A 12287-nucleotide genomic window follows, 5' to 3' on the forward strand; every position below is an offset into this window, starting at 1 on the left:
AACTCTTATCATCTCCTTTTTATCATTATCACTTCCATATCTAGAAAATTCTTACAAGTTTGACTAGAATATGTGATATCGGGACTCCTGACTGTTAAATCGGTTAAATTCCGCCCAAAGTGCTCCTCAAAATTAGGCTTATTTGAGAGTAAAATTTGAATTTGATTTTAATTTTGTCCACTAGTGTATCTAAAAGCTAAATTTATCTAATATAGCAGCGGAAGAACCGTTCAAAAAATAACCGTTGTCAATGGCTGGGACCAAAACTGACACGCAGAGTATCTGTTTTGCAAAAAGAAACCTAACAGGATAACTTAAGCTGAAAAAGAAAATCTCAATTTTAAAAAAACCATTGAGATGAGCAGAGTCAATTATATATCTCTATTGTATATCTCATAATGTACCAGATACTTTAGCAGCGGCAGCTGATAGCATTCCACCATTTGTGCTGAGGCAAAACGCCAAAGTTCTTTCCCCAATTAGTTATATTCTTTTCTCTCAAATTATTTCTTGCTGTTCTTGGCCCAACAAAAAATATTTGGAAAGAGGCATAGGTTATCTCATTACATAAGTCAAAATCAAAATCAGAAGTTACTAACCATCGTGGTATCAGTATCCTCCCACGTTTGTCTGTCTCCAAAAACTAGTTTTTAAATTCATGTATTCCGAAGTTCGGCATAAGCTGTCTTATAGCCAACACGGTTTTATGAGCAGCTTTTTCGCGCAACTCTTTTCAAAAATTGATAAATTTTATAGTTGCAATGATGCTAATGAAGACATTTGTGCTGTCTACTTTGACATGCTAAAAGCATTTGACTCCAAGTCTCATAAAAGTTTTGCTAAACAAGATTACCGCTTTAGGTTTTGAAGCGTTCATCCGTCTCCATTACCTCCTATTTATCCAAAGAAATTTTGATATTTGAATAATACTTTCGTTACCCCAAATGTATCAAAGTAACCGAGTTTACAGTCCTTTTATCACATATTCCAAACAAAACTCTAGGAATTACCCAGATATCGAAGTTGTTATGTGACATTCGACCAGAATGTACGAAAATGCAAAGTCGGAATTTGACTTTTTATTGTGACATCGGAGTGGGAAGATTAACGCTTGTAACGAATTAGTGGTCTTAATCGTTCATTTTGATGAACGCGGAATGTAACATTCGCCCGGAAGTACATATCGACGGAAAATAAAGCTGGGTCCTAAGACGACTGGCCAACTTCTAAACAGAGCTCTACATGCTTTTCACCGTCTCTACCAAGCCAGTTCTTTTGGTGGTCTTTTCAACATCGGGTCGACAAAAACGTTACTGTTCTCCGGCTTCGACCAGAACGCTCAAATTAACTTAATAACATGCAGAAATAGTGACCTCATGGCTGGGTCTCAGTATCCCCAGACCACGAGGTCACTCCTAAAATCAGGGCTACTACTATTTATTGAATTTTTATTGTTTTTGTTCAGTAGATAAAAATCATCATCTCCATCGACCCCCAACTCCTAGCTTCTCATCCTCGTAAAATGATTTCAGATGTTAATTAAATTCAATTCAGGAAATAATAGGGAAGCTAAAAGTTTGTATGAAATGATATGACTTCCAGTCCCAAGACCCCTCCGGATTCTTGAATCCGGGGAAATAAGACCCTTATTTTCCTTCCGGAAGGCTGTCTTCTACCTTTCACCGTTGTTCGCAACGGCCTTGCAACAAATGTAGCGGCACAATGATTGCAACTCGGAGCGGTCTCTGCTACTTCTGCTTTTCTCCGATTCTGATTCTCAATTTTCTCGTTGTTGTCGTCGTCGCAACTATCGTTGTTGTGTTTTTATTCAGGTTTTTCTCCAAAATGGCCGTTTTTGACGTTTCTCAGAATTATTACGTCATCATTTCGAATTTTTAAAATTTAGGAATTTCCGAATCCTTCAGCCTTCACGATTTGTCTAATCTTCTGAATAACGCTCTTATTCCTTCAAAACCGCCAATTCGGAAATTTCGCTTTTAAAAACTCGAAACTGCATTTTCGTCCATTCTGGTCGAATGTCACATACTCCCCGGACAGCCCGGTCAATGTCCCCATTGAATCTCGCAATATTCGTAAAATTGGTACAGTGTCATCGAACAGAATTTACAAAATGCACGAAATTACTTTTACTCGCGTCATATCGACTCACTGCAGAATATAAATGGCATCATACTAGATTGCTATAGCCTTCTAAATGTATTCACTAATCTGCACTTTGAGGATATGACTTAAGATAAAATCTTAAGTCATATCGACTCACTGCAGAATATAAATGGCATCATACTAGATTGCTATAGCCTTCTAAATGTATTCACTAATCTGCACTTTGAGGATATGACTTAAGATAAAATATTTTTTCTGACTTCCAACGCCAAGGCCTTGATTTAAAACTTTTTCTCCTAGGTTTTAAAAGGTGTTAGTTTGCAGGACAGTCCTGCAAACCAACAAGCTAAAACTATCCTACTATGCTTCTTTCCTTCGGAAATTTTAGTTATTATTGTCCTGAATATTAAAATTAAGGAACTCTGTGATTAGAAAGAACAATGAAACAATCTCCCTCTTCAAGAGATTACCCAGGCCTTTCATGTCACCACAAAGTGATCAGTTCGCCTAGTTGATTAAAAACAGTCATGCAGGCTGGAATATTTAAATATTTTCTTCGTTCAAGCCTTTCTAAATAAATAGTAAGTGTCTCTAAAGCCACTAACTAAAATCAAAATGCAAATTTATAAATGCAAGAAATTCTTTAATGTTCAAAACTCAACTAAATGATTCAGTCTTCAATTACAAATCGGTTGCTCAGTCTCTCACTTGAGTTTTCGTCACACACATAAAACAATTCTGACTTCTTCTTTTTCGCCACTTCTTTGTTTTTTCTTTTTGCGTCGTTTACAAGTTCTAAAACTTCCAAGTTCTTCTAACATCAATTCTTTTTGCGTCTTGTCTCTACGGCCATTCGTCAATGTTCCGTTTCCTCCTCCTGTGACATTGACTCTGCACTTTCAGTTTCTGTGTCTTGCAACACATCGTTAGCTATTCTGACGCTGTTGGAAGCAGTCCTCCAACACTTCTGCTCTTCTACCCTCTGTTTACAACAAGGTAGGGGATCCACGTTAGATTCTCTGTTCCTGCAGAAGCTGTTGTGGAGACACAACGTCACGTTTCTCTCCAAATCTTCCTTCAACATCTCTTCTTTTTCCTTTCCACTACGTTCACTTGTCCTGGAAATTCTCTTCACCGCGGTGGTCACGGCATTTCGATGAGTCACGAAAGCTCGCTCGATAGCTCCTGCCCCAATGTCAAGCTGATACCCGCTGTTCACTCTGCCGTGCTTCGACATTTGCTTTTTTGCATACTCGTACAACCATGCAGTCATGTTGGCTCTAAACCATGGCATCAGTCGTTTTCTTGCCCATATCTTTTTTACTTCCATAGAAATGTTCAGAATCTTGCACGTTGTCTCAAAAAGATCTAAATCTTTTAGACAATCCAATTTCTGCAATTGTTCCCGCGTTGGTGCCTCCTGTCTTATGTTCTCCCTCACATGAGCTTCCAGCCATCGTATCGCCATCATAACTGCCGCTATCACTATTGTTATGGGCCGTGATGAGTCTGGTAAACCCATGGAGAGCAGCTCTCCAGAGTCCCAGATCAACACCAGATTACTACGCTTGGGATACCACCAGGTCTGCAGCCAGCAGTGGCAGGGAAACTCATCATGTGTCAACATGACGCTCCTCCAATTACGCTTTCCCAAAGCTTCCAGTAATGGTTCCACTTCCATCATCACTCGGTGAACCACATCATTCTCGTCTATTTTATTGTAATCTGTAACGGTTGATCCTCTCTGTTTCTCTCTCAAAGTCACTGAAGTTCCCACTCACGTATCCCATGAACTTCCTTCCCAGTATTGATTCCAACTCCTTCTTTGATCTCTCTGGAACTGCTGAGAACATTTTACACAGTAACTCGTAAGATTTCTCCGACATTCTCGTTAGTCTCACACACTTTGGCACTGAGAAGGCTTGATCCACGATCGTTCTCGTACTCTTTACATCCACAGCTACAAAATGCCCCGGGTATCTGCTCTTGCACATTGGAGCTAATGTCGATCCCACCAAATATCGTGCTCCTGATGGTCTACGACAAGTTTCACTGTGTCGGATGTTCATTTCCGTCTCGATCGCTTCCCACCATTTTCCTATGTACTTTTGCTCAGTTTGCAAAACTCCTGGGAATACTTCTACACTGACGGCTGTGACCATCTCATGTTTTTGTTCTAGATTCAATAGTGACTCTAAAGAACCAAACATGCTGTAGAATCCTAGTGCAGTCACTAGATTCACCTCGGTTCCTCCATGGCAATCTGCGATTAGTTCCGTTTCCGTCCTTGCTTTCATCATAACATTCCGAAACAATATCGTCAACTGCTTGTGTTGTCTGTCTAGGGTTTTCACGCAATCCAGACTTCCACAAACAAGACCTTCCAGTCCACAGACTTCCGCCAGACAGCTACCAGGTTTGACCCAGTCTTCTGGTCCCCAGCCAGGCAACTCCACTTTGTCTTCCCCGTTGCTCCTAGAGGCTGTTGTCATCACATCATATATGATGTTCAGGTCACGCAGGTTAGAGTCTGCATTTAATTCCCTCTGCACGTCATGTGTCGCTCGTAGTATCGAGTCAGCATTGGGACTAGGACACCATGATGGTCTCATCAGTTCCCACAAAACCATCAAGCTCGTTCTCAGTAATTCATCTGAGAATCCCAATCCAAACTCCACTCGTTTGTCGGATTTTGGCATGGAAGGTGCAGTCACCTTTTCTTCCAAGACAAGTCCCAACTTGGTCTGCGGATTAGTAGCGCTTTTAATTGTTGCAATTCTCGACGTACAGAACCTTAGCAACACTGCCTGCTCGTAATCAAAGAAGCAATCGCGTATGTCTTCACTCAGGAAAGGTTTGTACGCTATCCCTATGACTCCGGACACGTAACTGTATGACTTCTTCCTGATCGGTCCACAGCACTCACTGGATTTCGGCAGTGCCCCCATAGATTCTTTAGTGAGTCTCAGCTCCTTGTTTGAGAATCTCCTGATTTCGTCTATTTTCCTCATGGGTTCTAGCTCTTCAAGTTCTTTCATATTCACCCTCATTGGCTTGCTCTGATGCATATTCAGCAGTGCTAGCAAGAGTAAGGCTTTTACTCGTTCATCGCCCTCCCCCAGCATCTTGACACAGGTGTTCAATGCTGGCACTGAAATCTGCTCTATCAGGAATCGAATGAAACAGAGAGCGTCTCTCCGCTTCGCGCACGCTACTGCCCTTCCCTCCTGGATTATCAGATCCCTCAGGTTCGTCATCAGGAATACCTTTTCTTCTTTTGACCTTTTCCTTTCTTCTGAATCATATTCTCCGCGAGTTAATCCCATCATACACCAGGCGAACCTCAGTTGTAATTCGGTTCTCACGTAAAGTACTGCCATGAGAGCGTGTATTCTCGGCGTAGTCCTCATTTCCTCTTCAAGGTACCTCAACACCACTGCTTTCCATGGAAGTCTCACTAATTGCTCAATCGCTTCCGCCTGCATCTCAGACGACGCTAGAGTCTCGTACGCTTTCTGCTTGATGGTGGTGCCTTGTAACATCGTCTCCAGATAACCTTCCCTGGCACTCTTGTCTTCCAGAGCCATCACATATCCTCTAGCCGTGCTTCGGTATTCCAACATCTCCATGTATCCACCGGCGGGTTCATCTATCGACACAGTCTCCGACACTGTCAGTCGGATATAATCCACTGGTACTAGTTGTCCTGCGACACTTCCCTTTCCGTGGTCTAAAGTCTTTCATGGTACTTTCTCCACATTGGCTGAGTATCTCCATTTCCAAGGTTGCTCCAGTCAGAGTGCGGTCACTCCTTTTGGAATTGTAACCTGTTGACTTTATCCCTGCCATGAGAATGGGTGGCACCATTGCTACATCAGTTAACATTCTGTCCGTGCCAGGCAATTGATAATCACCTTGTCCCAAATCCATGGCCTCTTCGACTCGTTTTCTTTTCGCTGAATTGACAGCTCTTATCGATATCTGCGAATCCACTTTCGTCTTTCCTGCTCTCCTCGGTATCACTTTGCTGCCTAATTTCATCTTCATCTCGTTGATCTTATCAATCACCAGTTTCGATCGCATCGTTCCTTTCCTGGTCCTTGACAGATAAACCACCTCTCCTTTATCCTCCTGCGGTGTCATCTTGATGGGAGAGTTGACTTCACTTTCAATCAACAACTCAATCAATCTCCCTTCACACTCATCAAGTTTGTCGAGGGCTTCCCGCATCAATGGTCGGCTGAGATCCACTTTCAAAATGGACTGGGTCCCGTAGCTCTGAACTACTGTCCAGACTTCTTCCATGAACGCCACTCTGTCCAATCTACATCCCGGCCTATTTTCATGGTCTCGGTGATGCACTTCCCACTCTTCTTCGGGCAACGTTCCCAAGAAAGGTACTCTGGCAGCGCCTTTTATTCTTCTTCTCCTCGGTGTGATTCCATGAGGAGTCTTTGTTTGTTATCTTTTGAATTGCCCGGCAAATTCCGCTTCATCTCCATAAAGGCCGACAGAGATTCCAGTGTCGAAGTGCCTTCGTCTGCTGGCTCAGCCGCTTCCAACGTATCCGCATTATTCTCAAAGTCACTGAGGAAATTAAAATCCGGGCTGGATATTCCTCCATCGATGCCTTGTCGTCTTCCCTATCTGTTTGATTGTTACCTTGCTGCATGGGTTCCTCCGTTTGACGGCTTCCTCCCTGCCCATAATCTTTTTTCGAGCTTGAGGGTAATTGCTTTTCAGTCTCAGCCCATTCCGGAAATTTTGGTATGATCAGTATGCCGGCCGATTTAGCTTCCTCCTCTCCATGGACCAATTTGATTTCCTCACAGCCGAAGGGTGCCAGGAAGGTTCTCGTCTGCAACGTTCCTCCCACTGTTAACCCCTGCTTCACACTGTTCAAAATCAGGGAGGACTCAGGTAATTGGGCTCTGCCTCTCATTCTCATGGGCGCTAGGTTTAATTCCGCCCATTCCGTGTTAAACGCTCCAGGCTTTGGAGTCGCGGCGTTGCTGATTCGCCTTCTCGTCGCTTGATCCGTGTAGGCAAATCGCGTGTACTGCAGCACGGCGGCATTCCTCCCCATAACGTATGGGTCCATCATTTCCACGAATTTCCCTATCCTCCTTTCATTGGTTTCAAACTCTCTTAGTCTGGGAGTTTGTACTAGGGAGACTGCTCCGAGCAACATCCTTCTCATCAGAGGGAATTCAGGGATCCCCTCTGGCAGCTTTTCGTAATCACCCCAATCTTTCGTCTCTTCTCTCACCAGGAACTCTGGTCATTTCACCATTCGTCTTATCATAGGTTCTTAGATTCCAGAGCTTTGGAAATACCTCGATGTGCCCTCTCTCTTCTTTGTTATTGGTACTGCTGATGAAATCTGTAGTGTTTTCTTTTGCGAACTGTCCTTAAAAACTGATTTATTTTTATTTAATTGCGAAGGCTGAGACTTCGGACGGCTATCTACAGCACTGATGAGCTTTTGCAAGTCCTGTGCTTTCTTTTCCCTTTCACGCTTCCGGGTTTCAATTTTCTTCAGTTCTTCAACCAGCCTCTCTTCTTCTTTTACCTCTTCTGGTGTTCGGTTCCAAAGCCTTTCCAGTTGCTCTTTTCGTTTCCGCTCATGAGCCGCATCATATAACTTTGGAGGCTCTCCTGTATTCCCAGATCTCACGTGCTGCAGCGTTGCGACTATGTTGTAATACCGCTCTTTCAGATCCTCAATCGACCTATGTCTAAATTTGTCGGAGTCATATCTGTCTTGGATTATGATAAAACGAGTGTCGAACTGATTACAAAGATCCATTAAATGTGCCGTTTCCTCTTCGCTCCAGCTTGAATCATTTAAATACTGAGCATATTCTACAGATGTATACGATGGATTATTTACATGCTTATTGAATCTCGCAAATTGCGACTCTCCTGTTCCGTCACATTCACGCTTCCAGTGAAAAAACACAATTCCGTCGTCCCTCATTGGAATTGCAAACGGAGTTTGTTTCCAAGCTCTGGGATGAAACTTGCTCATTTTAGCCTTAGTCAACTTGTAGCCCAACTTGGTGTCAGCCTGTATCAATGGTGATTTATCCAAAGGTATTCCAGATTGGTTTTGGGCTAGCGATCCAGTCGACCCATCTCGTAGTAAATTAAAAAGCTCCCTAGCCATTCCTTCAGGTTTTTTGAACTGATTTGGAGCTGGAAGTTTATTCACCTTTTTTGGTTTCTTCTTCTTTTCATCATTGAGCACTGACTGCAAATGCGAACCTTGCAATTTCGTACCTTCAACGCCAAGAATATCTGTGAAATCATTGGTAAACTCCATTTTATCTAAAACGTAACCCGTATCGAGTTTATTTTAAACCACATCAACTCTTATCATCTCCTTTTTATCATTATCACTTCCATATCTAGAAAATTCTTACAAGTTTGACTAGAATATGTGATATCGGGACTCCTGACTGTTAAATCGGTTAAATTCCGCCCAAAGTGCTCCTCAAAATTAGGCTTATTTGAGAGTAAAATTTGAATTTGATTTTAATTTTGTCCACTAGTGTATCTAAAAGCTAAATTTATCTAATATAGCAGCGGAAGAACCGTTCAAAAAATAACCGTTGTCAATGGCTGGGACCAAAACTGACACGCAGAGTATCTGTTTTGCAAAAAGAAACCTAACAGGATAACTTAAGCTGAAAAAGAAAATCTCAATTTTAAAAAAACCATTGAGATGAGCAGAGTCAATTATATATCTCTATTGTATATCTCATAATGTACCAGATACTTCAGCAGCGGCAGCTGATAGCATTCCACCATTTGTGCTGAGGCAAAACGCCAAAGTTCTTTCCCCAATTAGTTATATTCTTTTCTCTCAAATTATTTCTTGCTGTTCTTGGCCCAACAAAAAATATTTGGAAAGAGGCATAGGTTATCTCATTACATAAGTCAAAATCAAAATCAGAAGTTACTAACCATCGTGGTATCAGTATCCTCCCACGTTTGTCTGTCTCCAAAAACTAGTTTTTAAATTCATGTATTCCGAAGTTCGGCATAAGCTGTCTTATAGCCAACACGGTTTTATGAGCAGCTTTTTCGCGCAACTCTTTTCAAAAATTGATAAATTTTATAGTTGCAATGATGCTAATGAAGACATTTGTGCTGTCTACTTTGACATGCTAAAAGCATTTGACTCCAAGTCTCATAAAAGTTTTGCTAAACAAGATTACCGCTTTAGGTTTTGAAGCGTTCATCCGTCTCCATTACCTCCTATTTATCCAAAGAAATTTTGATATTTGAATAATACTTTCGTTACCCCAAATGTATCAAAGTAACCGAGTTTACAGTCCTTTTATCACATATTCCAAACAAAACTCTAGGAATTACCCAGATATCGAAGTTGTTATGTGACATTCGACCAGAATGTACGAAAATGCAAAGTCGGAATTTGACTTTTTATTGTGACATCGGAGTGGGAAGATTAACGCTTGTAACGAATTAGTGGTCTTAATCGTTCATTTTGATGAACGCGGAATGTAACATTCGCCCGGAAGTACATATCGACTGAAAATAAAGCTGGGTCCTAAGACGACTGGCCAACTTCTAAACAGAGCTCTACATGCTTTTCATCGTCTCTACCAAGCCAGTTCTTTTGGTGGTCTTTTCAACATCGGGTCGACAAAAACGTTACTGTTCTCCGGCTTCGACCAGAACGCTCAAATTAACTTAATAACATGCAGAAATAGTGACCTCATGGCTGGGTCTCAGTATCCCCAGACCACGAGGTCACTCCTAAAATCAGGGCTACTACTATTTATTGAATTTTTATTGTTTTTGTTCAGTAGATAAAAATCATCATCTCCATCGACCCCCAACTCCTAGCTTCTCATCCTCGTAAAATGATTTCAGATGTTAATTAAATTCAATTCAGGAAATAATAGGGAAGCTAAAAGTTTGTATGAAATGATATGACTTCCAGTCCCAAGACCCCTCCGGATTCTTGAATCCGGGGAAATAAGACCCTTATTTTCCTTCCGGAAGGCTGTCTTCTACCTTTCACCGTTGTTCGCAACGGCCTTGCAACAAATGTAGCGGCACAATGATTGCAACTCGGAGCGGTCTCTGCTACTTCTGCTTTTCTCCGATTCTGATTCTCAATTTTCTCGTTGTTGTCGTCGTCGCAACTATCGTTGTTGTGTTTTTATTCAGGTTTTTCTCCAAAATGGCCGTTTTTGACGTTTCTCAGAATTATTACGTCATCATTTCGAATTTTTAAAATTTAGGAATTTCCGAATCCTTCAGCCTTCACGATTTGTCTAATCTTCTGAATAACGCTCTTATTCCTTCAAAACCGCCAATTCGGAAATTTCGCTTTTAAAAACTCGAAACTGCATTTTCGTCCATTCTGGTCGAATGTCACATACTCCCCGGACAGCCCGGTCAATGTCCCCATTGAATCTCGCAATATTCGTAAAATTGGTACAGTGTCATCGAACAGAATTTACAAAATGCACGAAATTACTTTTACTCGCGTCATATCGACTCACTGCAGAATATAAATGGCATCATACTAGATTGCTATAGCCTTCTAAATGTATTCACTAATCTGCACTTTGAGGATATGACTTAAGATAAAATCTTAAGTCATATCGACTCACTGCAGAATATAAATGGCATCATACTAGATTGCTATAGCCTTCTAAATGTATTCACTAATCTGCACTTTGAGGATATGACTTAAGATAAAACATTTTTTCTGACTTCCAACGCCAAGGCCTTGATTTAAAACTTTTTCTCCTAGGTTTTAAAAGGTGTTAGTTTGCAGGACAGTCCTGCAAACCAACAAGCTAAAACTATCCTACTATGCTTCTTTCCTTCGGAAATTTTAGTTATTATTGTCCTGAATATTAAAATTAAGGAACTCTGTGATTAGAAAGAACAATGAAACAATCTCCCTCTTCAAGAGATTACCCAGGCCTTTCATGTCACCACAAAGTGATCAGTTCGCCTAGTTGATTAAAAACAGTCATGCAGGCTGGAATATTTAAATATTTTCTTCGCTCAAGCCTTTCTAAATAAATAGTAAGTGTCTCTAAAGCCACTAACTAAAATCAAAATGCAAATTTATAAATGCAAGAAATTCTTTAATGTTCAAAACTCAACTAAATGATTCAGTCTTCAATTACAAATCGGTTGCTCAGTCTCTCACTTGAGTTTTCGTCACACACATAAAACAATTCTGACTTCTTCTTTTTCGCCACTTCTTTGTTTTTTCTTTTTGCGTCGTTTACAAGTTCTAAAACTTCCAAGTTCTTCTAACATCAATTCTTTTTGCGTCTTGTCTCTACGGCCATTCGTCAATGTTCCGTTTCCTCCTCCTGTGACATTGACTCTGCACTTTCAGTTTCTGTGTCTTGCAACACATCGTTAGCTATTCTGACGCTGTTGGAAGCAGTCCTCCAACACTTCTGCTCTTCTACCCTCTGTTTACAACAAGGTAGGGGATCCACGTTAGATTCTCTGTTCCTGCAGAAGCTGTTGTGGAGACACAACGTCACGTTTCTCTCCAAATCTTCCTTCAACATCTCTTCTTTTTCCTTTCCACTACGTTCACTTGTCCTGGAAATTCTCTTCACCGCGGTGGTCACGGCATTTCGATGAGTCACGAAAGCTCGCTCGATAGCTCCTGCCCCAATGTCAAGCTGATACCCGCTGTTCACTCTGCCGTGCTTCGACATTTGCTTTTTTGCATACTCGTACAACCATGCAGTCATGTTGGCTCTAAACCATGGCATCAGTCGTTTTCTTGCCCATATCTTTTTTACTTCCATAGAAATGTTCAGAATCTTGCACGTTGTCTCAAAAAGATCTAAATCTTTTAGACAATCCAATTTCTGCAATTGTTCCCGCGTTGGTGCCTCCTGTCTTATGTTCTCCCTCACATGAGCTTCCAGCCATCGTATCGCCATCATAACTCCCGCTATCACTATTGTTATGGGCCGTGATGAGTCTGGTAAACCCATGGAGAGCAGCTCTCCAGAGTCCCAGATCAACACCAGATTACTACGCTTGGGATACCACCAGGTCTGCAGCCAGCAGTGGCAGGGAAACTCATCATGTGTCAACATGACGCTCCTCCAATTACGCTTTCCCAAAGCTTCCAGTAATGG

General features: G+C 41.6%; 1 protein-coding gene across 1 annotated transcript; it reads right to left on the reverse strand.

Moving 5' to 3' along the window:
• Positions 1-7435: 7435 nt before the first annotated feature.
• On the reverse strand, positions 7436-12086 carry LOC134840220 (DNA methyltransferase 1-associated protein 1-like). The gene is made up of 2 exons (XM_063855957.1): positions 11732-12086; positions 7436-8454 (listed from the first exon to the last, which is right to left on the reverse strand). Exons 1-2 carry the CDS (start codon positions 12084-12086, stop codon positions 7436-7438), a joined length of 1374 nt encoding a protein of 457 aa, XP_063712027.1.
• Positions 12087-12287: the final 201 nt, after the last annotated feature.

The sequence above is a fragment of the Symsagittifera roscoffensis genome, chromosome 1 (genome assembly GCF_963678635.1).
Source record: "Symsagittifera roscoffensis chromosome 1, txSymRosc1.1, whole genome shotgun sequence".
NCBI classification, from domain to species: Eukaryota; Metazoa; Xenacoelomorpha; order Acoela; family Convolutidae; genus Symsagittifera; species Symsagittifera roscoffensis.